This window comes from Eumetopias jubatus, unplaced genomic scaffold, assembly GCF_037043125.1.
Source record: "Eumetopias jubatus isolate StellerSeaLion01/CBP00866 unplaced genomic scaffold, mEumJub1_p1.0 scaffold_4, whole genome shotgun sequence".
Classification (NCBI taxonomy): Eukaryota; Metazoa; Chordata; class Mammalia; order Carnivora; family Otariidae; genus Eumetopias; species Eumetopias jubatus.
The window spans coordinates 56499552-56527241 of NW_028274810.1; the positions used below are offsets into that span (position 1 = coordinate 56499552).

At 46.2% G+C, this 27690-nt stretch overlaps 1 protein-coding gene and 1 pseudogene across 1 annotated transcript in view; one reads left to right on the top strand and one right to left on the bottom strand.

Annotated features, from left to right (window-relative positions):
- The window catches only part of KANK4 (KN motif and ankyrin repeat domains 4), a 31565-nt gene extending 22863 nt beyond the window's left edge, over positions 1–8702 (top strand). The window contains exons 8-9 of the mRNA XM_028106837.2: positions 2807–3007; positions 8167–8702. Coding sequence (XP_027962638.2) covers positions 2807–3007; positions 8167–8271 — 306 coding nt within the window. The 3' untranslated portion in view covers positions 8272–8702. The remainder of the gene's footprint in view (positions 1–2806; positions 3008–8166) is intronic.
- Positions 8703–13323: 4621 nt separating this feature from the next.
- Positions 13324–22749, bottom strand: LOC114212071 (serine/threonine-protein phosphatase 2A catalytic subunit beta isoform pseudogene; annotated as a pseudogene).
- Between the last annotated feature and the right edge of the window lie 4941 nt (positions 22750–27690).

Here is a 27690-nt window from a genome sequence, read left to right on the forward strand (position 1 = left end):
GCGGCAGGCAGAGGGAGAGGGAGAAGCAGGCTTCCGCTGAGCAGGGAGCCCGATGTGGGGCTCGATCCCAGGACCCCGGGATCATGACTTGAGCTGAAGGCAGATCCTTAACCAACTGAGCCACCCAGGCACCCCTCTAAATTGGTCCTCTTGCAAGAAGGGATCCTCACCAAAATAAAAATCAGTGCCCCCCCCTTTTTAGAGGGGGTGGAGTGCAGCAGAGGGAGAGGGAAGGACTCTCAAGCAGGCTCCACACCCTGTGTGGAGCCTGACGTGGGGCTTGATCTCACAACCCTGAGATCATGACCTGAGCAGAAATCAAGAGCTGGATGCTTAACAGACTGGGCCGCTTTTTTATAGAGGAGAAAGTGAGTGATGCTCTAGGAGGGTGAGGGGCTCATCCCAGGTTGCTAAAGGAGGACGGGAATTCATAGCTGCTACTGCTCCCTCCAGCTCCCTCCAGGGCTTCTCCATAGAGAAGAGCAGTAGGGATCAGGTCAGTAAGAGTGAGTTGGGAGACTGGGAGTCTCCTAGGCTAAGCTGTTTCTTTCTTTTTGTATCTCCAGGATCAGCAGAGCGCCTGGCATATAGCAGCAGTCTATAAATATCATTGACTTAAATTGTATAGAATTGGACCAAGAGGGAGGTGAGGAAGACAGGAGAAGTCAGGCAGAGGGGCAGACAAGAAGACAATCTACACATGTCATGTGGCTTTCAGTGGAAATCTCATGGTCTGTTTGGTCCAGTGAAGAAAGAACCACTGGAGGGTTCTGCGTGGCTCAGTCAGTTAGGCATCTGCCTTCAGCTCAGGTCATGATCCTGGGGTCCTGGGATCGAGTCCCACATCGGGCTCCCAGTTCAACGGAGAGTCTGCTTCTCCCTCTGCCTCTGCCCTGCTTATGCTCTCTCTCTCAAATGAATAAATAAAATCGGAATGGAGGGAGGAAGGAAGGAAGAACCACTACTTCAGGGCTGAGTATAAGCAACCCAAAAGGCAAACAGTCGTCTCTGGACAGATCTGTATGGGTTCTAGAGAAATGGAGAACCAGGACACCAAAGAATACATTCCCACATACTGAGCATTTGTCATACATTACCTCCCACGCTCTTAACAACAATAATAGCTAACATATGCAGAGCACTTGTTAAGCACTCGGGTCTCACAACAACCCATAAGGCAGGTAACTTTGTTAAGCACTCCCATTTTACCAAATCAGGAAAAATCACTGAGAGGTTAATTTGTCCAGATTCACACAGATAATAAGCAGCACAGCCAGGATTTTCCTGATTGCAAACCCCCTTTCTTTTTTCTAAGCCCCAGCATTCTGGGCGGGGAAGCATAATCCATCAGTGACTGCAGATTGGCCCTTACTCAGTGAACAAACACATCAGCAAACATGTCCTCAGCACTTTCTACGTGTAAGACACGGCACTCAGAGATGCAGGGGATCTGAAAGGACAGAAAACAGAAAGGTTGCCTCATTCTCACAACCTTAAAAAAGGCTGATGTCCAGTGAGAGAGACAAGCCTGAACTCCCTGGAACCCAGGATAACCATGAGGGCAAAATATAATCAAGTTGTGTAAGAGGACCATGGATATAAAGGAAAATCTGTGAGAAATAATGCCCAATTTGTAATCAGAAAAATCACTACTGGTGTGCCTGGGTGGCTCAGTCGTTAAGTATCTGTCTTCCGCGCAGGACATGACCCCAGGGTCCTGGGATCGAGCCCCGCATCGGGCTCCCTGCTCCGCGGGGAGCCTGTGTCTCCCTCTCCCGCTCCCCCTGCTTGTGTTCCCTCTCTCGCTGTGTCTCTCTCTCCATCAAATAAATAAATAAAATCTTAAAAAAGAAAAAAGAAAGAAAGAAAAATCGCTACCACACATTGTTATATTTACATCCTTTATTTCACCTGATTCCCACAAAAGCCCTGCAAGGTACATGGGACAGGTCATTATTATATTAATTTTTAAGAAAAGAAAAAAAACCAGGATTCAGGGAATATGAGGGATGGGGGCCAGGGTCATGCACTAAGAAACAGAAGAACCAGGGCTTGGGCTCACTTTCTGACTCTGAGCCATTGCCATGTGCGCTAATGATTACAGGGATGTCACAAAGGGTCAATGGCGGGGCACCTGGCTGGCTCAGTCCGAAGAGATTGCGACTTCTGATCTCGGGTTCGTGAGTTCGAGCCCCAAGTGGGGTGTTGACATTACTTAAATAAATAAAAAACTTAAAGAAAATTGTCTGTGACTATGGATTAGAAATGACCACAGGACCATGCAGGCACAGATCCTGTCAAGACAGAGAGGGCTCTGGGTATCACTGAACTGAAAATACCAGGGGTGTTCTGAGCAGACAAAGCCTTCCTAGAGGAAGTTAGGCTGGGGCAGGCCATAGGAAGCCATGGTGGCGAAGCATTCAACCCTTCCTTCACTCCGTCGTTCCACGTTTACCAGCATGTACTCAGTGCCAGGCACTGGGGGAACAGAGATGAAATGAAAAAGACTTAGTCCCTGCCATCAGAAATTTCACAGTCCACGAGAGAGAGAGATTGACAGGTTGCAATACCAAGTGGTAAGTTCTGTGTTACGATCCCGTACCTGAGGGGTTCATAGAGGGCTTCAGAGAGGATGTGGCATTTGACCAGTGTTTGGGAAAAGCAGAAGTTTGCCAGGCGGAGAACGATGGGTCCAATCCCAGCGGCAGGAGATTCAGACCAATGGTCATTTTCTGGCAAAGTCTTGCCCAAGTGTCCCCGGGCTGGAGAGGGGATCCTCACCACACCCCTGTGCTCTGTGTGGCAGGGGGGCCAGACTGCGCTGATGCTGGGAGTCAGCCACGACCGGGAAGACATGGTCCAGGCGCTGCTGAGCTGCCAGGCAGATGTGAACCTGCAGGACCACGAGGGATCCTCGGCCCTCATGCTGGCCTGTCACCATGGCAATGCCGACATGGTGCGCCTGCTCCTGGCACACCCCGCCTGCGACAGCACCCTGACCGACAAGGTGAGACTTCCAGGCAATTAACAAGTAGGTGTTTCACTTCCCTTCCTGAAAAACGCCTGGCCAGCCAGCAGAATTCCAGGGACCACGTGACTCTGGGATCATGACCTGAGCCAAAGGCAGACGCTTAATCGACTGAGCCACCCAGGCGCCCCTGGACACATGCTTCTTAAATAAGCGTCTCTGTCAGTTGATGGTAATGACAGTAAGGATGGTGGCCAGCATGGACCCAGTACTTGCTCAGCTCTGGGCACTGCACGAAGCACAGACTGCAGGCCTTGTCACTAAAACCCCACAACAGCTTTATGAGGTTGTCTCTGTGGATGCCATCCATGTGCTCATAAGGAAACAGAATCACCTCGTGGTTATGTAACAAACATACTCCCCCCCCCCCCATCACACAGCTGGTGCAGGCTAGCTCCATCGAGTTCCTCAGAGTACTCTCAGGAGCCAGACCCTTTCCATGCATTAGCTCACTAATCCTCTCGATAATCTAGTGATGTAGGACACTTCCATCCCCATTTTTACTGATAAGGAAACAAGAGACCTAGAGAGTTTATGTAGCTGTCCTCAGGTCACAAGCTGCTGGTTCTCGGAGCAAGGATGCAGGCCCAGGTTTGACTTCAGTGGCACTATAATGTAATGCTTTAAACACCCTTCCCTGTACTTTCTTAACATCCACAGTTTGCAGGGGAAAACAGCCTGGAGAAGGGAAGAGTCCCCTCCCTGCCCAAGGGGAGACCCTCTCACCGGGCCATATCTGAACCACCCGAGATTGTTCCATCACTGATTCAAGCTGCTGGGTCCCTCACATCATACCCGGGCAGCACGCACCCTGGTCCAGCAGTCTTCAGTGCCCCTGAACCCCAACTCCGCCCAAAGCCATTTCTGAGATAGAGAGCACAGACCCTCTGGAAATGCATGTGGGAACAGTGGTGGGTTGCTGGAAAAAAGAGCCTCCTGTTGCAAACATTATACAGTCAGACAAAGGATCTGTGTTCATGAACTCCCTGCAGGGTTGCCCTGGGGCAGAAAGAGGCAGCCTCCCCCCCCCCCCCCCCCCCCCGCCCTTTCTGGAACAGGCCCAGGGTCCTCCTAGGAGGGACTATTGCCCCAGGGAAGCCTGAAAGGGCAGGCCTGCGGGACAGGGGGCACGTCCCTGGTCAGCTGGGATACTCAGGCGGTGAGTGTGAGAGCATCTCCTGGACACCTCTGTCCACATCTGTCACAGGTTAAGAGATAGGTCAGTGACTGCTTTCTGGAGGTGGAGGAAAAGCGCAGTGAGAGCTCTCTTGTAAGCTGGACAAATCGAGTGATTGCTAGAAGCATGGGCTCTAGACACTCGTAAGTTTGAAACTGGGTTTAGTAACTGTGACTTCAGGCAGGTCATCTAACCACTCTTAGCCTCTGCAAATGGGGAGAGTCATAGACTGTACCTAAATATGGTAATATTTGTAAAACACGTATTTGACATCGAGCAGATGTTCAGTTGCTGGTAACAGTTATTGTCATGAATAGGTGAGCAGAGACAGCTAATCAGAAGCAACCAGCACAAGAAAGAGTAGGGGCTTTGGTGTTTGCAGGCAGCGCCTGGAGGGCCTAGGAGGATGAAGGTCTGGAATTAGGGGAGCAAGTCAGACAAGAATAGCCACCAAAGGGAGAAATGGCTCTCACTGAGGGGTGATTCTGCTCTCCAGGGGAGATTCAACAATGTCTGGAAGACATTTTATTTGCTGTATTGGGGGAGGAGGGGAGGCAGGGGATGCTGCTAAACATCCTAACGATAAAGAACTACAGATCATCTGGCCCAATACATCAGTAGCTGTGGAACTCTGGCATGGGTGAGTGCTGAAGTCCAAGCAGGATTGGACCACTGTCCCGGTCAGTGCTGGATCAGGAAGAGCCTGACCAGGGTTGAGGACCAGGGCGGGGCCAGAATCCTGGGAGGGAGGAACGGGACAGCTACCCAGACGGTGGCCAAAGTCCATCGTAGTAGAAGGTGAGAGGGTTAGGGGATGCTCGGCGAGCACAGGGGTGCCCAGGAAGTGCTAGCAGCAGGCCCACAGAGGGTTCTAGACCCTACTGATGGCCCACTCACCTGCTGCCTGCTTGGCTGAGGGCTGACTCAGGATTCACACCCCAATTTCCCAAAGTTAACTTGCGTGAGACATTTCAGAGGGACCAGGGAACTGCCGACGGAGGCCCTACTGAGCACCAAGCCCTATTATTCCAGCTTTACCCTGAAGGGTGGGGTCCGGCCCTTACTGTGGCCACCCAGTCGTTTCAATGTGCACCTTCCCTATGGGGACTTAGATGCAGGTTTGGATGACTTGATAATTTCCTTGGAAAACTGAGCAAGAATTCCGTACTGAACTAGGTTTCTCTAATCCTACCAATATTTACAGGTTGATATAAATGTGGAACCCCCAGAACAGCCAGTAAGGCCTTTCTCTACGTTTGGAAGGTAATTTGAGAAATCAGTTACCCAGCCTCTTGGGGGCTGCCCCAGGAATGAGGAAGAGGAGGTGGTGGGCACAGTGCTCTGGGCTCTGAGGCTCACACTTTGAAGGGCTTGTTTCAGCAATGCCTCTAAAGTACCCATCAAACTGAAAACTTCCTAAGGCAGAGACTATGCCTTGCTCCTTTTTGCCTGATACATAGTAGGTTCTTGTCATATTGAAAGACAGCACCACTACTACACACAGATCCGCGCGCGTGCGCACACACACCCCCCCACACACAGGTGTGCTGGCTGCCTGAGCCCCTCCCATCTCTTCAGTCTTCAGTGTTCCCAGCCGGGACTGGCCAGGTGGGGTTCCCACTGGAACCACGCACTGTCACCTTGTTCCCAGGACTCTGGCAAGGGCATTTAAGGGATACACCCTCCCCAGGTGGTCTCTCTGGCCACACTTTCTGAGCTGAATGGGGTCCCCCACTCTCCAGGTCTGCAGGTGAGAAGCCCACAGATGCAGGCTGTCACCTCCCGATGGCCCTGCTCAAAGATGCATGTGTCCCCTAGGACTGGCCCATGGCTCTTTCCCATAATCATAGTAATCACACCATCTCCGCCTCATAGAGCCTCAGGGTTGGCAAAGCACAGCGATGGAAACCAGAGTACAGGGGGACAGGCCTGCCAAAACCCAAGCCTCTCTCTTCCATCGAAACTCTGCAGGCTGCTTTTAGAAGACTCCTCTGCTTAAGGTCTTTGCTTGATTCCAGCCTAGGAGAGTACTCCTTACCAGCTCCTTTGCTCAGGTTCATCATCAGCTTGAAATGAATACCTCTTTGTTATCATCCAGCATTCCTTCTGTCAACAGTGCTCACTGGGTGCCGACCACAGGGCAGGCACTGGGCCAGGTGCTGGGATGTTCTTGCTGGGCTGGCAACCACAGGCGAGATCTCGCGTCTGACCTCATGGAGACCGAAATTTATCAAACAGCTCCACAGATACCAACTTAAAAATGGTGGTGAAAGGAAGGTACAGAGAGTCATGAGGCATTTTCAGGAAAAGAAACTCTTATGTTTGATGAAGCCCATGCACATCCTTCGGGGTCCTACTGAAACACCACTTCCTTCCTCTGCTCCCTGAACCCCAACACACACACACACACACATACACACACACACACACACACACACATACACACACAGCACCATCCTCTCCCCTGAGCTCACTCGGTTTCTCTTCTGGTATGTCTGGCTCTGTGCCATGCATTATAGTGATTGACAAGTGTGTGGAGCCCCGAGGGCAGCTGGACTCCATCCTCATGAGACTGAAGAGCTCTAAGCTGTGTGTGAACACCCCCCAACTGCTTCCGTGGATTCTCACATTTCAGGAAGTAATTCCACTCATATACAATAGGGCAGCAATCCAACGGGGTCTTGGGTGCCCCCCAACATATTAAATCCATGAGTAGTTATGAAGCAGAATATAAAAATATTCACACTCCCTGGGCTACATAAGGGTCATATCGGGTTTTGCCTCCAAATGAGTTACCAAAGAAGTGGTTTTGAAGCTGCGGGATTTCAGAATTCTAGAATGGGACTGAAGAGACCATGGCTGCCATCACAGAGCTCAGCGTCTGCTGCATTGAGTCAGCCTTCCCCCTCACTCCTTTTTTTTTTTAAAAGGTTTTATTATTTATTTACTTGACAGAGAGAGAGAGAGAGAGAGAGAGAGAGAACATGAGCAGGGGGAGCAGTAGAGGGAGAGGGAAAAGCAGACTCCTCACTGAGCAGGGAGCCCAATGCGGGGCTCGATCCCAGGACCCTGAGATCATGACCTCAGCCAAAGGTAGATGCTTACCCAACTGAGCCACCCAGGTGCCCCTCCCCGTCACTCTTTGTAGAGAATGGCCTGTGTTGTTGGACGAGAGCCCCTCTGAACACCTCTTCTTTAGACAGTGGGCCTGGCATCTCCCTGCACAACAGCAGTAATGTAAAAAGCACCGTGGCATCCTGCATCAGGTGTAAAAATGTGCATGTGCTTCTATGCTGTAGACCCACTTCTCAGAGTTGGTCCTTAGGAAATAACTAGAAAGGGGGAAATGTTTTCTGCACTAAATCTGTGATGCTGCAGACCTGGAAACAACCTAAGTCTCCAATAGAAGAGAAAGAGTTCAGTAAGTTATGGAATATTACACAGCCAATAAGAAAAAATTATACGTTATGAAGACTGTGCAAGAACAAGGAAAAATCTTCTAGTATGCCATGATACGTTAAAAATAAAAGCAGGTTCAAAACTGATATGTACTATCACTCCTCTTTAAAAACCAACAACAAATTTGCACAAGAGAAAAGACTAGAGGGAAATACACCAAAATGCTAACTTTCATGAAGGTCTCGGTAATGGAAAAATGGAAGAGTTATTTTTTTCCTCTGTTTTCCAGTTTAAAAAAAAGTATTAAAAACCATGTGGGAAAAACCAACCAATCATGTGACACTTACTTCCATCACACAGATTTCCCAGAAGTGACTTGCTGTTTCCTTGGAAGGCGACCCATTTTTCATGATCCTCATGCCATTCCAATCTCCCCCTCTCCTAGGGTCTCTGGATGCTTGGAATAGACTTTGATGCCCCATGCCTACTTCCAACTCACCCTTCTCTAGGGCAGGAGGCAGACAGGATAAAATCTGTTTCTCTTTTTCTCTCTTCCCTGCAGGCTGGCCGAACAGCTCTGTCCATCGTTCTGAAATCACCCGCCCATGTGGAAATTGCAGGGCTTCTGCGGGCCCACGCAGAGCAGGGCAGGTCCCTGGGGCCCTAGGGGCTAAGGAAGAACTGGCAGCTGGAAACAAAAGGCTCCTTCTCTGGACTCCTTAGCCCGTGGAGAGGGCATGGGTCACAGCCAGAGGGCCACCATTCAAGAGAAGAAACTATGTCAAATATGCACATACATTCCTGTTACATAATTCTGCTCATTAGAACGCTTTGTAGTTTTTGCCTTAGGTCAAGCCCCAAAACTACGCAGGCTGCAGAGCAGGGTATAAGGTACAGGGTGCATCCGTGTTGTCTAAAAAAATCCCAAATATCTTCAGCCTTGAATTCCTCATGACTCTATTCTTTGTAGCACTGTGTAGAAAGCACATAGGCAGGAGCACATTAGCCAAGCAATACTTTTTACATGGAATTTTAAAGTGCACCATCCTTTTTGTTTTGTAATCAGGTATATGAATATGTCCCATTGAATATGCATGTCTGGAGAGGATTGGGCGGGGGTGGGGGGGGTGGGGGGTGGGGGGATGTGGATTTAAGCAGCCACCCTGGCAATCATTCTCTAGAGGACCCTCAGAATCACCACATAGACAGCTGAAACTGAACAAACCACATACTTTAAGTGGGTTTGTTTAGCTTGGGTTGACAGAGAAATCCTAAATTTGGGCAAAGTAGGAAGAGCCTATGGGTGTCAATACCAGATATACAGTCTTTACCATTTCTGAGTCATTAAGTGGCTCCAATTTGTGCCAGGGAAATTGGAATTAATTAGGAAATCCAATCGAGTAAAGCACACCACGTGTATTTAGGCAGAGTCCAGTTACATCAGCTATTCTTAATCTATGAAAGAAACAAGTGGGAGTGAGCATCCTCCTGGGGAAAGGTTGTTGTCATCCAGAAGCCACCACCCATATCCATGGCCTCAGGGGAATCCTGGCTCCTTTCCCCACAGAGCCCTTGTGTGAACTCTGTGCCCCCAAGAGGCTTGGAGGTTTCTGAGGCTCCTGGTTGCAGAACCTGTCAACCTGGGCTGTGGCAGGAGTGTGGGAGCTGGGCTGGGCAGGGCCCCCTCGGCTGACTGCTCTCTCTGCCGGACAGTTCTTTCTTAAAACTTCCATAATCCCAGGGGTCCACATGTGCATGGCTTCTATTCAGTAACTCACACAAGGTTACCTATTAATTTGTTCTTAAAGTCTCTTATGCAAAAAAATCCTCCTTATATAAAAAGAAAGACATCAAAGTTTGGTGAGCCTTGCACTGGAAACTCAAAAGCTTGAGTTCTCATTTTGACTTATATGCCAATTTGCTTGGTGCCCCTTGGGTGAGTCACAAAATCTCCATGGGCCCTGGTTTCATCATCTCTAAGAAAGGAAATCATTATACAACCTACCTCCTGGGGGTGTTGTACAAGGAACAGCTGAACGGAAGTTTTGGAATCCAATTTGTAACCCATAAGGACTGTCTACAGAAATGGCGCAGTGAACTTCTGTACGCAGCTGGGATTCATGAGAGACTCAAAGTCCCAGAGCAGGACACTGACATGTGACAGTGTTGCTCAGAGGTAGAGAGAATGGAGCGAATAATGAGCTAAAAATAGTTTAAGTGGGTTTATTTTGACCTCAAAGCACACTTGAAGAGCAAAAACCCACCTTAAAAAATATTCTAGCCCAGTGCTTCTCAAATTTTGATATGCATACAATCACCTGTAGATCTCGTTAGAATGCAGTAGGTCTGAGGGGAAGGGACCTGAGATTCTACATTTCTAACCAGTTCTCAGGGGATGCTGAATCTCCTGGGCCACAACACACTTGGAGTAGCAAGGCTCTGGCCTGGCCTGACTGTTTATATATTAAAACGCTGCCTCTCAATCTTTTGTCTCAAAGTTGTTTCTTTGCATTTCTGTAGTGGGTTCTTGGAATTTGCATTGTGGGTCTTATTTGTATCAAAGTTCTGCAGACAGCAGTAGGGGGTCTGTGTCCTATGTTGCCAGTTTAGAGTCTATTTTTGTATCTCATGTTAGGATGGCCACTTTCATTTGGGTCACATTATCTTTTAATGATCTTGAGTCCAGCTATCAAAAACAGCTTATTTTTTTTTAAGATTTTATTTTCTTATTTGACAGAGAGAGAGACAGTGAGAGAGGAAACACAAGCAGGGGGAGCGGGAGAGGGAGAAGCAGGCTTCCCGCGGAGCGGGGAGCCCGACGCGGGGCTCAATCCCAGGACCCCGGGAACATGACCTGAGCCGAAGGCAGATGCTTAACGACTGAGCCACCCAGGCGCCCCTCAAAAACAGCTCATTTACCAGAGAAGACAAACTGGTTTGCCTAGGGTTTGAGGCCACGGAGTCACTATCAAAAGGCTTTGTCCATCGTTTCTCAGATTTTTAGTACGTTTCTTTTCATCTTGACTTTGGAATGTGAACACAGGATCTCCCTCCTTATAACTATTCCACTCCGTTGGAATGTCTGAGCCCAGAACACGGTGAGACTGAACAAGCATAGCCTGTCACCCTGTCATTGTCTCTCCAGTGTTCATTCAACAAACATGTACTGACACCAGCCAGGTGCCTGACACTGTTCCTTGTGCTGGCTTTTATTTATGTATTTACTTATTTTAGTCACTTCAACTTTATCACTTTTTTAAGATTTTATTTATTTATTTGAGAGAGGGGTGGTGGGGAGAAGGAGCAGAGGGAGAACGACAAGTAGACTCCATGTTGAGCGCAGAGCCCAACACGGGGCTCGACCCCCGGACCCCAAAATCATGACCTGAGCCGAAACCAGAATCAGATGCTTAACGGACTGAGCCACCCAGGCGCCTCTCAACTTTAATATGTTTCTGTTACTGAAGTATGACTGACATACAATGTTATGTTAGTTTCAGGCATACAGTGTATTAATTCTATACATTACTTGATGTTCACCATAGTAAGTGTAGTCACCATTTGTTACCATATGACATTATTACAATATTATGAACCATATTCCCTATGCTGTAATTTCCATCTCCCTGACTTACTTATTTTATCACTGTAAGTTTATACCTCTTAATTCCCTTCATCTGATTTGCCCATCCCTTCTTTTTTTTTTTTTTTAAGATTTTATTTATTTATTTGACGGAGAGAGACACAGCGAGAGAGGGAACACGCAGGGAGCCCTATGCGGGGCTTGATCCCAGGACCCTGGGATCATGACCTGAGCCAAAGGCAGATGCTTAACGACTGGGCCACCCAGACGCCCCTTGCCCATCCCTTCTTAACATCACTCATCGTCAGGGAAATGCAAGTCAAAGCCACAATGAGATACCAACTCACACCAACCAGCATGGTTAGTATCAAAAAGACAAGTGTTGACAAGGATGAGGAGAAGAGCGAACGCTCTGGCTCTGTTGGCAGGAATGTAAATCAGTGCAGCCACTCTGGAAAAAATTAAAAATAGAAATACTATATGATCCAGTTATTCCACTACTGGGTATTTGCCCAAAGAAAACGAAAACATTGTTTCAAAAAGATACACTGGCAGTGGCTTTAGTCGCCCCTTAGAAAAACCGTGTCTAAGGTTACCATGTTCCCAAACCCAGGCTTACCAAAATGTTAAGCCAAGGCTCCACTGATTAATACATTTGTCAAGTGCCTGACAGCACAGCCGCCAAGCAACATAAATCAGGCTTGCTGGGGACAGATATGAAGCTTAGGCTTGGAAAGAGGCCCACAGATATCTTAGCTTCCCTCACTGCCTTCGTGGGGCGTACAAACTGTTTTTGGAAGATAGGACACTGTGCCAATAGTAAGGAATGAGACCAGGCAATATAATTCATTCCACAAATATTTCTATTTTTCTTTCCTTTTTTTTTTTTTTATTTTAGTGGGGGAAGGGCAGAGGGACACACACAGAGAGAGAATCTTAAGCAGGCTCCAGGCACAGCACAGAGCCTGACTCGGGGCTTGATCTCAAAACGTTGAGATCACAACCTGAGCTGAAATCAAGAGTCGGACGCTTAACTGACGGGGCCACCCAGGCACCCCTTCCACAAATATTTCTAGAGTGCCCACTGTGCGCAGGCACTGGGCTCACATTAGAGATATCGTGCCTCAGGCTTCCACTTGGCCATCTACTTAGGAAAACGGAACGGTGAGAAGGAAGCCCAGAATGCTACAGGGGTACTGATAAGGGCTACCAGAGCTGGTCTTGGGAATCCAAGGAAGGCTTCCTAAAGGAAGAGGTATCTGAACTGAAAATTTAAAGATTAGTGGATGTTTGCCAAAAAAGGAAGAGAAGGGAGAGGTAAGGAGAGGCAAGAGTGTGCCACGTAGAAAGCAGGATTGCCAAGGCTGAACGATGGGACAGCAGGCATTTGGGGACCTTCACTCAGTTCAGTAGGACTTCCGTGTAGAGTCTGAGTGAGATGCTGGGATCAAAGGGTGGAGTCGGAAGAGATGAGACTGACTATCCATGAGGACAGATGATAAAGAGCCTAAAGAGTCTTTGTTCCAAAGGCAATGGCAAGCTGTTGAAAAACAGACTGACAACCAAGAAACTGTCAACCCTCATCAAACACAGATTTCTCAGGGACCTGCTGTCATCCAAGTACTGTGTTTGGGGCTGGGGACATACTGGTGGGCAAGTTAGACACAGAACTCAGTTTTGCAGGAAAGAAAGACAAACCCATCATTCTGGTGCAAGATGATGTGTGTTGAAACTGGGAAAGTATGAGGTGCTATGGAGACACGTGGGTGGGCCCCCCAGCCTAGTCTGAGGGTGGGAAGGGGGTCCAAGAAGGCTCCCTGGAGTAGTGAAGCTATCTGAAGGATGGGGAGGTATAGCCATGCCAAGAGGAGCTGAGGAAGAAGCATGCAGAAAGCCTCAAGGCAAGAGAGAACATGGATTTGGAGCATTAAAAGATCTTCAGTGTTCCTGGAGTAGAAAAAAAAAAAACAAAAACAAAAACAAAGAATAGCAAGAGGAAGCCAGAGAAAAAGCCACCATAACAAATTTGAACTTGAAGGAACTAGGGAAGCGGGACATGCCACTCAGATCTACATTCTAGAAACAGCACTTCACTTTGGGGGCACGGGTGACAACTGTTCAGCAAACACCTGTGGCCTACCTATTGTAGGTGCTAGGCTCCAGAGTTAGTGGTTTGGTAGCGGAGATGGACACAGGCTGACAACTGTGCTGTAGGATGAGCGTCTGAATCGTGCTGTGGAGACCACCGCTGTCCGAGCGAGTCAGGGAAGCCTTGCGGAGGACGGGGCTTTTCTGCTAAGCCATACAGGGGTGTAGGAGTTTGCCCGGGCACACTGGACAGAACAGCAGCCGTAAAGGTGTGGCGTAGAAAGAGAATGGCCTGTCTGCACAGTGGAGCGAATTCTAGAATCACTTCAGTTTGGGTCACCTTGTGGAGGTGCCCACACAGGAGGAGACTTGAGAAGGTCTGTAGACACATCTCACTTGTATGTTTGAGATTAGATATTTCGACTTGAGCCTGTTAGCTTGAGGGAGAATCCCAGACTCCTTTGAGAATCTGAAGGTCTCTTCAGAAAAATGCACACATGTGCAAAATGTGCATGTCAGTTCAGGGATTCAGAAATTGGCAGTTAAAATCTCTGCTACAAGCAGTAGGGAGCAGAGTGATCAGATTTGCACTCAAGAATGATCCCGGGGCGGGGTTGGCGAGAGACTGGAGGCTAGATCAGTTAGATGGTTCTCGGTAGACACTGGGTATGAAGCTGTGAAGGCCCAGTCCATGATGGCATCAGTGGGGAGAAAGAATCAGGCCCTATGGGAAAGGCATCAGGAGTGGGGATGGGCCAGGATGTCATGACCAACTGGATGGTGGACAGGGGTCAAAAATGAATGACAGGAAAATGGTGGTGCCATTGTCCAATATCCACTCTTCCCTTCCTCCTTAGTAATAAATCTTCAGCCTGTAGCTGGACATATCATCACCCAGAATACTCTATCTCCCAGCCTCCCTTGCAGCTTGATGTGGTCAGAGAACTAGGTTCCAGGGTGAGCGAAGTGATGTGTGCACACTCCGGCTCCTGCATTTACAGGGAAGGGAAATGCATTCCCCCCCCCCCCCCACTGGCAGGACTGTGGTAGTGATTCATCTTGATCCATAAAGATGAGGCCAATACCCTATGGATCATAGAATAGCAAGTCAGAAAGAGCTTAGACCCCCAACACTGTAAAGCCATCAGATCTGATCTGGACTATTTAGCCCCCATTTATATGTGAGCATGAAACAATCCTTTTACTTGTTTAAGCCATTGTACATTTGGATCTCTGTCGCAGTAGGAACTGGACAAGTGCACTCAGCATCCCATGACAGGCTCAAGGGTCTAATGTGATGGGTAGTGGATTTCAGGAGGGAAAAGCTTGGGAAGGCTTTTGGAAGGAGCATCCTTTCAATGGCTAGACATAATGTATATCTCTTCATGGTACAGGCCCCTGTCCCATGCCCACAGTGAAATCATCCAGCCCACACAGCCTTGTAGAAGGTGAGGCCTTGTGTCACCCTAGCAGATTCCTGAACACAAACTCTGTATCACAAGGTAGCTAGTCCTTAAGCAAGACAGTACTTATGAACTGGCCTGCCATGGAAATGTGGGCAGGACTAGTGAATTTTCCTAGAAATCTGAATAAAGAAACATGCCGAGTTTCAGGCAAGAGCAGTGGGTTATGGTTAGAGAGTAAGAATGGAGAGAGGACATGAGGTGGAATGAGGCCTAAGGAGAGAGAGTCCGCATGCACAGAAGTCAAGACAGTTTGAAAGTATGAGCCACCAGGAGCAATGGGCTGAGAAAAGATGGAGGACAAAGAGAAGGGTATGCCTATCAGATACACACCTACGGACTGGGGGCCAGGCTCTCCTTCCCCAGGACCCTCCCCTCCCCACGCCCTTGGGCATCCACGGGAGACCTGCGGCACTCCGATAGGAAAACCTGGCCCTTGGCCATTGAAGGATGGACACTAGATACTACCTGGGCCAATCAGGACTTCCAGGAATTTTGCAGCTGGGATTTAGGAGATTCAGTCTCCCGGGTGTCTGGGTTATAACTTGTAGATCTCAGAAGCTACTAGTTGCCAAGTTCAGCCCTGTGGTTTGAGGAGCAAAAGTGACTCGTCAGCTAGAAAGATTGAAGTCAGATTTCCTGGCTTCACCAGAGCAACTCCTGCCCCTTTCCAAAGACCCCAGTAGATACCCACATCAATGCCACGACTACCCTACTGGTTTTCTTTACCTCATCTCCTCTCTGGCCTCTGTAGCTTGGTGTCTGAGCTATCTTGGGTGTTGAATCCCAGCTGGACCACTTGGCCACTCAGGCTCTTAATCTGTAAACTGGGCATCCTTGTTTCTCCTCTGTTCTTGGAAGTGGTTAACTGGATAAAGTATCTGCATAGCGCTTGGCCCCCATGGAGAACTTGATATACGGTAACGGTAGCGTACTGCCCCCTCCCCCCAGGCACTTGATCCTTTTCTCTGAGACTTGGCCTCATAAAAATAGCAGCTTGCCTTCACAAATGACTTAGAACTACCCAGGCATCAGTCTGAAGGGTGTTATATGAAATCATTTATTCTTCACAATAATCCTATGTAGGTATTAATATTATTCCTGTTGTACATATGCAGAAACTAAAGCACTTAGAGGTTAAATAACTCATCCAGGGGTGCCTGGGTGGCTCATTTGGTTGAGGTCTGACCTTAATTTTGGCTCAGGTTATGATTTCAGGGTCCTGGGATCGAGCCCTGTGTCGGGCTCTGTGCTTAGCGGGGAGTCTGCTGGAAATTCTGTCTCCCCCTCTGCCGCTCCCCCCCATGCTCGGGCATGCCCATGAGCCCAAGCACTCTCTCTCTCAAATAAATAAATCCTTAAAAAAAAAACCTCATCCAAGGCCACACAGCTAGTCAACAGCAGGTCTGGGATTTCAAGCCAGGAGTTCTGGCTCTATGACTACACAGCACTACCTGCCATATATCTGGAGCTCTTTTAGCTTCCTTGCCAGTGACCCAGGCTGGGGAGGGGCGCCCAGCAGCAGGGGGTGGACACTGCTGAGGAAACACAGCTGCTTCAGAGAGCCAGCGTTTAGTCAGTGGCTGACCGGCAGGTCCTACTGGGTGGCCCCAGGACAGAGGAGACAAATAGGCAGAGTGTTTGGGAAGAGAACAGTTCAGGGGTCAGCACTCCCATGTACTCAGCATTTCTGGGGAGGAAAGCAGCCTTCTGTGCAGGGTGCAGATGGACTGAACCCCACACTGACTGAACTGTCCTTTAGTAGGTAATTCCTTACAGTTCCAAATCTATTCCTTCGCCTGCCCTCATTCTGGAGAGAGATGGGTCTGGACCAGAGGGAGCCTGGCTGGTGTCCCCGGGGGGAAGTGGGGGGCCCCACTTGTTCCCCTCTCTACCCCGCTTCCACATCCTATACCCCATCCTGCTTCCGTGCTCAGGGAAGGCCTGGTAACAGCTCTGGGGCCTTTGCTCTGAAACAAACAGAACCATTCCATTGTTCAGTGGAGGATAGGAGAGACATTCTCTAACCCTTCTGTTGCCTTAGAAGTGAGGAAATTTCCATTCTTCTCCAGGAGGGAAAACCACAGGAAGAAACTAGATCTCCTTCTCTACTATCCCAGTGGTCAGACCCACAGCAGGACTGGGACAAAGCTCAGACAGACTCTGTCTCTGTTCTAGCCGCCTGCAGAGAGGGCTCACACTGTTGTCTTCCACCCTTTATTGGCTCAGAGAGGCGGGCCCGGCTCTGGGGAAGACTGAGGTTCTAAACACCAATTCTCATGTGTGGGGGTGGTTTCCAACCACATCCAAGCAATTCTTGGACGCTAGGTGGGTGTCCTCCCAGTCAGCTCAACGCTGACACCATGTCCCCGGAGAAAGCATCAGATTCCACAGGTTAAGGGCTCAGTTCTCCAAGACCGCCCCTTCCCCACTTCTCATGCCACCTGTGCTTCCTACCCACTGGCTATAGGCTAGAGGTTCCAATGGCCCCCTCCTTGGGTTCAATTAATTTGCTAGAGCAGCTCTCAGGACTCAGAGAAACATTTTACTTATTACATTGTTGCCAGCGACCAAGGCATGAGAGCCCCTGGCTCTGGAGGCCCCAAAGGACAGAGTCTGGCCACAATCCAAAGGCAAAGAGACAAGTGGTGGTGCAACAAGAAAGGAGTTTATTTCAGTGAGGCCAACACTGGGAAGAGAGCAAACTAACGTCCCAAGAACTGTCTTCAAGGTGCTGAGAATACTACTAACTTTATATAGAGAAAACATGAAACAAGGATTGATGGGTACATGCAGCTAAACAGCAAAGGTCAGGTTGATCACTGGCGTGGGGTCAATCATGGGGAGTCTTTTTTTTTTTTAAGATTTTATTTATTCATTTCAGAGAGAGACAATGAGTGTGAGAGAACATGAGCCAGGGGGAGAGAGAGAAGCAGGCTCTCCACCGAGCAGGGAGCCCGATGTGGGGCTCGATCCCAGGACCTTGGGATCATGACCTGAGCCGAAGGCAGCCGCTTAACCGACTGAGCCACCCAGGCACCCCAGTCACCGGGAGTCTTGTTGGCATCACAGTAGTTGTTATTACTTGGGGGGTAGTTTCAGTGCCCATCACAGGACGTTTTGCCTGTTGGGTCCCTTCCTGGAGTGAACAGATAAACTGGAGGGAAAAACAAAGCGATGAAGAGGAACAGATTGAAGGCAAATGGAGCCAGTCAGGGCAATGACTGGGTGGGTCCTCCAAATCCCCACTGTCAAGTCACCATTCCATTTCAATGGAAGAAGGGAGGATGCTCATTTCTTCTGCAAACTACTTCCTGCTGACTGGGGATGATGTAAGAATGTTGGAATGGAAGACTTTGACAGGGTAGGAGAACTTTGTTTCTTGAGTTCCTCCTGAGATGGACAGCAAAGAGATAACTTAAGATCTCCTATAGTGGGGATGGGGTCACTGCTGGGTGATAGGCATTAAGGAGGGCATGTGACATAATGAGCACTGGGTGTTATATGCAACTGATGAATCACTTAATGCTACCTCTGAAACTAATAATATACTATATGTTAATTGAATTTAAATTAAAAAAAAAAGATCTCCTATGTGAGTTGTCATCCACTCAGACGGTTGTGAGTCCTGCCAAGAGTCATTGTCTGGAGGTGCCTTCTTAATGTGGGTGTGATGAATTCATAGCTGGACGCCTGCACGTTTTGGAGAAGTAGGAGTAGTTAGAAGCATATTTAAGGACCTGTCCATTTTTCAGTTAACCCATCTTCTGGTCCTTGGTTCTTCCAAGCCTTTAGTAGGACCCAGTCTCCTGGCTGAAAAGGGTGCAGTGGCTCCTCAGGAAATGGCTTGGTCTTAGAAAAGGCAAACTCATGGATAGATGTCAAAATTTGATTCAGCTGCTGCACATACTATTTAATTCCATTTGCATGTTCTAGGTAGGGGCAAATAGCCCCTACTCAAGTCTGAATGGGTTTCCCATATGTAATTTCATAAGGGCTCCATCAGAGCCCTGCTACTAGAGGCCACCCTTCCACAGAGGAGGGCAATAGGAAGTGCTTTTTCCCAAGTCAGGCCCGTCTCTTGGCACATCTGTGGCCTACCTATTGTAGGTGCTAGGCTCCAGAGTTAGTGGTGGAGATGGACACAGGCTGTGCTGTAGGATGAGTAATGGGTGTCTGAATCGTGCTGTGGAGACCACTGCTACAGAGCGAGTCAGGGAAGCCTTGCAGAGGACGGGGCTTTTCTGCTAAGCCATACAGGGGTGTAGGAGTTTGCCTGGGCACACTGGACAGAACAGCGGCCATAAAGATGTGGCGCAGAAAGAGCATGGCCTGTCTGCACAGTGGAGCGAATTCTAGAATCACTTCAGTTTGGGTCACATTGCGGAGGTGCCCAGACAGGAGATTTGAGAAGGTCTATAGACACATCTCACTTGTATGTTTGAGATTAGATATTTCAACTTGAGCCTGTAGCTTGAGCATTTGCCAGTGGGCTACTCACATATGACTGCACCTGCGACCGTCTCCACGTCCCTCCTGGTCTGGGTGCAGTCTGGAAGCAGGAGTCCGGCCCTGAAGCTTCCAAAGTGATTATTCTGTAGCAGACATCGGGCAAAATGAGCAAGGCCCAGCGGGGATGAATGCTGATGCATATTAGAAAGGTCAAGCAATGCAGGGAGCATACAGCTTCTGCTTGGGAGACACGGATGCATCTGGCCCAGACAAGAAGACCTAATCTAATTTCTAAACAGGAAGAACATAACTCCTTGGGATGGAACAACAGGCCTGATTTGCCTAGAAACTTACGGGGAGTGGGAGGTGGGGGATGACTAACATTTAACTGAGGACCTGTAGAGCTTTTTTTTACACAGCATTTCATGGAAAAGCTTAGCATATCCAGAATCTTGGTAAATTGAACAATATTTTCAATACCCTAGATGGAGAAAGACCAAAACAGAGGTAGTCTCCTTTGTTTAAAGGAAATTTGTAGCAAACTTTCTCTCTGAAATGAAGGAAACATTCCCTGTTTTTGGGTTTTTGTTTTGTTTTGTTTTTAATCCAGATGACCTCTTTTTTTTAAATAATTTTTTATTGTTATGTTAATCACCATACATTACATCATTAGTTTTGGATGTAGTGTTCCATGATTCATTGTTTGTGCATAACACCCAGTGCTCCACGCAGAACGTGCCCTCCTCAATACCCATCACCAGGCTAACCCATCCCCCCAGCCCCTCCCCTCTAGAACCCTCAGTTTGTTTCTCAGAGTCCATCGTCTCTCATGGTTCGTCTCCCCCTCTGACTTACTCCCCTTCATTCTTCCCCTCCTGCTATCTTCTTTTTTTTTTCTTAACATATATTGCATTATTTGTTTCAGAAGTACAGATCCGTGATTCATCAGTCTTGTACAATTCACAGCGCTCACCATAGCACATACCCTCCAGTGTCCAGTTGACCTCTCTTTGACAGTCTATTATCCAAAAGAAGGTAACAGTTGATAATTTTCCACTGGTGTGTGCTCCCCAATGAGGTGAGGTGAGATCTGACATCCCAGTCTCAGCCACATCAACAATCCTCTCATCTCATTTGTTAATCGTGAATAAAATAAAAAGATCTGAAAGAGTGAAGAGCCCATTCTTTCTGGAACCTACATCCCATCAAGTGCTGCTCTTAACACCCATTTATTCATTTAGAATTGGGAATAAAGGGTTACTTAAAAGAAAAAGAAAGTAAATATTTGGGGCCCCTGGCTGGCTCAGCCAGTAGAGTATGCAACTCTTGATCTCTGGGTTGTGAGTTCAAACCTCACGTTGGACGGAGTTTACTTTAAAAAAAAAAAATGTAGACTTGGGATGCCTGGGTGGCTCAGTCAGTTACACAGCTGCCTTCGGCTCAGGTCATGATCTCAGGGTCCTGGGATCGAGCCCCACATCGGGCTCCCTGCTCAGTGGGGAGTCTGCTTCTCCCTCTGCCACTCACCCTGCTTGTGTGCTCTCTCACTGTCTCTCTCTGACAAATATATAAAAAAAAATCTTTAAAAAATTAAAAATAAATAAATAAAGATTATGTAAAAACGTCTCTTAAAAAAAAATGTAGACTTGGGAATGAGGGAAGTCTTCTTTCATTCCTCCACACACTGCAGCTCTGGCCTCTGGCTTCTAGGACTTCTTGTTTATTTTTGTTTTTGTTTAAAATGGAAAGTTGATTTGCTCAGTACACCAAATAGGAAACAAGCACTGTCATGACAAATATACAGAAATATGCAGACCAACATAAAACAGTAATTTGGTTTAAATGAAGGGAAACCTTTTTAAATGTTATTAACAACATACCCCCCAGAATCTTTTCTTCAGTTAATTTAACTATACATTTCAATAAAATGAAGGATAAGGGATTAAGTGGAAGTGAGCTTGTGAATTTTTCTTAAGAATAAAACTCCCAACTCTATCAATCCATGCCAGTTAAACACTAATTTCCCAAATAAATGCAAAACGAGATGAAGGAGTTAGTGACTTTTTTTGCTTAACAGTCCAGAGGAAAATGGTTACTACAAATACAGCAGACAAACCATTAGGACTGACCGATCTAGGGCGCCTGGGTGGCTCAGTCATTAAGTGTCTGCCTTCGGCTCAGGTCATGATCCCGGGGTCCTGGGATCGAGCCCCGCAATCAGGCTCCCTGCTCAGCGGGAGGCCTGCTTCTCCCTCTCCCACTCCCTCTGCTGTGTTCCCTCTCTTGCTGTGTCTCTCTCTGTCAAATAAATAAATAAAATCTTTAAAAAAAAAAAAAAAGACTGACCGATCTAGATAGTATTGTACTAAATTTCAGTCTCAAATTGTGCTAAATGCTTATCATTAGTATGGCCCATTTTGGTCCACGATATGGTTTAATGCCAAGACAGATCCCCACTTGTTAAACAAATACATAGATAACTGTTGCTTTTTTGGTTTTGTTTTTAAATGTGTGTGTGTGTGTGTGTGTGTGTATATATATATATATATATATATATATATATATATATATATACTTTAAAAAGTTGGGTATATTTCCACATACAAAGGTAGGTTTTTCCCAGGAGGAATTTACAGGAAGTAGTCTGCACCAGGTAATATGAGACTCTCTACCACAAGGTGCTGGGTCAAACTGAGGGAAGGAGTATTTTAAAGTGTCATCTAATATTCCATGATAGCACCCTGATTCCCACAACAGTAACAGTAAGTAATTGGGTGCACTTTTAAAAATGGTAACCACATTCTGATCATGACACCAACCACATTCCTCCATGACAAGTTAGTGAGCTCGAGAAACCAGTGTGAGACCATTGGCATGGTTAAATGTTTCAGAAATGTCTTGTCCAAATGTATAGCCAGCACTAGGTGGTGAAATATTCCCCTGGCCGTGATCATCTGGATCTGACCACTTACAGATCACACCATGGGCCCTCCTGTGGAACTTCTTGTAAATGATTCAAGGCGCTTATATGATCCAGTGTAACTAGGAACGGAGAGAGGCCACCATGGAGGTCGAATATCTGTCCATCTACTAAAGCTGTAAGTGGAAGATAATCAAATAGATCTGTAAAATATTTCCACACTTTGGCATTTCCATACTTTCGTAGACAGTCATCATAAAAGCCATATACTTGGGTAACTTGTCGGCTTTCATGGTTTCCTCTCAATATTGTAATGTATTGTAGGTAACACACCTTTAAGACCACAAGAAGTGTCACAGTCTTCACTGAGTATAGCTTCTATCTACATAGGCACCCATGAATAGTTTGTACTTGGTGATTTTCCACCAGTTCTAAAGAATTCCATTAGATCATGGAAATGACCACGCACATCTCCACACAGGGTAACAGGACAACGAACCTCTTGCACTTTTGATTCTTTTGTTAAAATTTCCTTAGCCTTTTTGCACCTCACCACACTTGGTTCTGGTTAAGCTGTTTATAATCATTCAGCTGCTCAACCCACTGGTGCAACTCCTTGGTGAACATCTAGTTGTCCATGGCAGCCAGATCCCCTTCCCCACCACCTCCTTCCCCCTTCATGCCCTGGGCACCGTTCCCTTCTCCAGCTGCTGCCAGCTCCCAGCAGCAAAGGAAGGAGCTGGGGAGCAGGGAGAGTGGCAGCGGGCCCCTTGCACCACCTAAAGCCAGCCTGGCGAGGCTGTGTGACTGGGGAGGGAGTGGGTGAAGAATGCGGGCAGGTTAGGTGGCATGCCAGAGTGCCGCAGGGGTCTTCAGCGAAGCACCCACCAGGAGCTAACACCTGCTACCCCCACGGCCTCTCCCTCAGGCTCCTCTTTTTTTTTTAAGTCCTTTTGAAAGGTTTCATCCTCTGGCCAGCACAAACATGAAAAGATGCTTGACATCACTTACCATCAGGGAAATGCAAATCAAAACTATGAGTTATCGCCTCACACCTGTCAGAATGGCTAAAATCAACAACAGAAGAAACAAGTGTTAGCGTGGATGTGGAGAAATGAGAACCCTCACTGTTGGTGGGAAGGCAAACTGGTGTGGCCACCGTGGTAAACAGTATGGACGTTCCTCAAAAAGTTAAAAATAGAACTACCTTAAGATCCAGTAACTGCACCACTGGGTATTTACCTAAAAAATACAAAACCACGAAATCAAAGGGACACATGCACCCCTATGTTTATAGCAGCATGATATACAATAGCCAAATTATGGAAGCAGCCCAAGTATCCATCGAAAGATGAATGGATAAAGAAGATGTGAGATACATACATACATACATATATATATATATATATATATGAATATTACTCAGCCATAAAAAAGAATGAGATCTTGCCATCTGCAACAACATGGATGGAGCTAGAGAGTATAATGCTAAGTGAAAGAGTCAAAGAAAGACAAATACCATATGATTTCACTCATATGTGTAATGTAAGAAACACAACAAATGAGCAAATGGGTAAAAAAGAGAGAGACAAACCAAGAAACAGACTCTTCACTTTAGAGAACAAACTGCTGGTTACAGAGGGGAGATGGGCGAGGGGATGGGTGAAATACCTGATGGGGATTAAGGAGTGCACCGATGTGATAAGCACCGGGTGTTGTATGGACTGTGGAATCACTATATTGTACACCTGAAACTAACATAACACGGTATATTAACTATACTGGAATTAAAATTAAAAACTTAATTAAAAAAGGGTTTCATCCTCAACTCTTCTTTTCCCTTCTCTCCTTAGAACCCTCAGGACTTTAGTGATTACTTTCATCCAAATCACTTCCACTCCTAACACTCTTTCCTGACCCTCCAGAGCTCTGTTCATCCCACCTGACTTTGAGCACTGACCATGCGGAAATGCCTGATAGATGTCCTACCCTATCACCTGTGCCCAACAGCCCGGTCCCAGCATTTGCCTGAATCCTTTCTGAGCTCACAGCATCCAACTCTAAACAAGGGCTCTCCACTGCCTATAGAAATTCTCTAAACTCTAGCCTTGGATTCAAGATCCGGTGTGGTCTGGCTTCCAAACATTCATCACTACCCTACTTGGTATACCCTCCGGCTTAACAATACCTCTATGCTTTTCCGACCTCTGAGAACTTGCTTACATTGTTCCTTCTGCTATTACAATCTTTTCATGCCCAGTTTCTGCATGTTCAGAACTCACCTAGGGTTCTCATCTAGTCCTTTGGGTTTGAAGTAGCAAAATACGTTGAAATAAGTAAATTCCCCAAAAGGCGATCTCCAGTGGGTGTGACATCCTAGAAGGTCAACACAAGGCACCACCTCAAAGGAGAGTCCAGTTACACATTAACTGCTGGTAACAGAAAAAATACAGGAGGAGTCACCTATTCCAAGAAGTTAGAAAAACAATAAATAAACCCAAAGAAAGTAAAATAAGGGAAGCAATAAAATTAAAATCAGAAATTAATGATTAAAGGGTGCCTGGATGGCTCAGTCCGTTAAGTGTCAGACTCCTGATTTCAGCTCAGGTCAAGACCTCAGGGTCGTGAGATTGGGTCTCATGTGGGGCTCTGTGCACTCAGTGTGGAGTCTGCTTGTCCCTCTCCCTCCTCCTCTGCCCCTTCCCCTGCTAGCAATCGGGGTGTTGGGCACATAGGACATCAGGCACCCCTGCATGGTTAGTACTCAAAGTCAGGTGGGATGAACAGCACTCTGGAGGGTCAGGAAAGAGTGTTAGGAGTAGAAGTGATTTGGATGAAAGTAATCACTAAAGCCCTGAGGATTCTAAGGAGAAAAGGGAAAAGAAGAAGAGTTGAGGACGAAACCCTTTTTTAAAAAAAATTTTATTTCTCTCTCAAATAAAATCTTTTAAAAAAAGAAATTAATGATTAAGAAAACAAAAAAATGAATTTATCGATCTAAAAACTAGATCACTGAAAAATATGGATGTCACTAGCTAGCCTTACAGAAGAAACAAGGAAGAGAGCACAAAAACACAAAATTAGGAAAGGGAAACTTGTCCCATGTACAGAGGAAATAGAGATAAGTATGAGACCATTATATACCACTATAATTTAATACATTTTGAAAATCCTAATAAAACGATGATCTTCTATGAAAATATTTTTCCCAAAATTGGGTTGGAAACACATGGGAATAAACAAATAAATAACATGCAGAAATAAAGACAATTCTCCTCCAATACCCTAGTCCTAAATCATTTCACATGTGAATCTTTAAAAATTGAATAAACAGATTCTTTGATGCTGTTTAAACTATTCAAGAGCAGAGAGAAGTAAAGGAAATACCTTCACTCATTTTACATAATTGGCAAATGACTGATCTGAGAACCTAATAAAGACAAAACTGCAGACTAGTTTTACTTGTAAAGAGTTAAAAAAAGTTTAAATATATATATATATACACACACACAAACCACATATAAATTGTATATATCAAATCAAATCAGCAGTACATTAAAAGAATAACATACCAAGACCAAGTAAAGTTCATTTCAGGAATCAAGGAATACAAAGATGATTCCATATTAGGAAATTTAGTAATATAAATTAATTTTAAGTCAAGAGAGAAGCCATGATTGTCTTTACTATTAAAAATGCATTTATTAAAATTTATACACCCACTCCTCTTCATAAACCTCTTAATAAAAAGAAAATGGAGTATCTTGTTGACTTAGTAGAGCATGTGACTCTTGATGTGGAGGTTTTGAGTTTGAGCCCCACACTGGGTGTAGAGATTACTTAAAAATAAAATCCTTAAGAAAATGAAAATAAAAGGTATTCCTTTACTTTAACAAAATTATTTCTCAAAACCAAAGCCCAAATGTGTTTCATGCTAAAACACCAGAAACATTTCTGACCAAGTCAGGTATAAGAGACGACCTAAGAGTACCACGGCTATTGACTATTGCTCTAGAAGTTCCTGCCAAGACAATTAGACAAGGACTGAATTAAAATGTGTAATTAATAGAAAGGAGGTTGCAAAACTGTCATTATTTACAGAGCATATGGTTGAACATCTAAAAAAAAAAACAGCTTAAACCTACTAGAAAAATAAGAGGTGAGAAAAGAGATTATTTAAGAGATTATAAAAGAGATTATTTAAAAATTAACATTAGGGGCACCTAGGTGGCTCAGTAGGTTAAGTGTCTAACTCTTGATTTTGGCTCAGGTTGTGATCTCAGGGTTGGGAGATTGAGCACCATTTTGGGCTCTGTGCAGGGTGTGGAATCTGCTTAAGATTCTTTCTCTCTCTGCCCCTTCCTTCCTTAAAAAAATTAATATAAAAAAAGCAGTATTTTATTAAAAATAACTTCTAGTTAAAAATTCAGGTCAAGATGGTAGATTGGGCATATTCTAAAACACTACTTTCTCTGCCTGATACATAAAAATGCTAGCTAGAATATTTAAAATATCTTAGTATTAAAATATTTTAATACGTGTCTCTAAGGCAAGAAAAGGGGGTTCCACAGGTGTCCGATATATGAGTAGTTGAGGTTGTATAGCCCACGAAAGGACCAGAGAGGAATACAGGCTATAGGAACTGAGGTTAAAAATGCCCACAAGCCTGGCATTTAATGAGAAGTTGGATCTGGCTGCCTATCCACAAAGGGAAGTGTCTGAATGTCCTTCCATTAGCCCAAGTTCTTAGCTAGAAGACAAGAGTTAGCCCTCCCAGACTGGAATCATGCAACTGGAATCCTGAGTCCACATACATGTGGGGCCTGTATTCTCAGGGTGGCAAAATCCAAGCCAATCCACTAACATGAAAAATGATCTAGAATCAGGGAATCCAAAATAGAACAGCAGGGTCTTGATCTTTGGGGTTGTGAGTTTGAGCCCCACGTTGGGGGTAGAGGTTACTTTTGAAGAAGAAGAAGAAGACGAAGACAAAGACGACGAAGATGAAGAAGATGAAGACAACGAAGACAAAGAAGATGATGAAGACGAAGACGACAAAGATGACGACGATGAAGACGACGAAGATGACGAAGAAGACAAGACAAAGAAGAATAAGAAGACGAAGAAGAAGCAGAAGAAGAAGAAGCAACTCCAGCCAAGTACCCTGCTGTCTATAAGGGACCAACAATTTTCCAGATCGTACCAGTGTGGCCCTTCAATAATTGAGTGCCTGCCTCCAGCCTGGGGCTGAGGAGAATAAAGAGGGCTCTATGTCTTGGGCATCAGAGACAGCTTCCTGGCGGAGGTAACATCAAATGCTAAGTGGAAGGCATTTCCAGGTGATAATGGGGAGGTTGTGGGAGCAGCCTGTGGGCTAGGCAGAGAGAAAGCAATACAGAGAACTGCCAGTCCAGAGAGGTTGGATGGGGAAGTGTAATGAGAGAAGGGAGAAACCAGTTACAGTCTCTTCAAAATCTCTGTTGCCTTGAATTAATTTGTAAACTTGTTTTGGCTGTCTCTTGGGCACATACAATTTTTTAAATTAAAATTTCCCTAATGAGGGGCGCCTGGGTGGCTCAG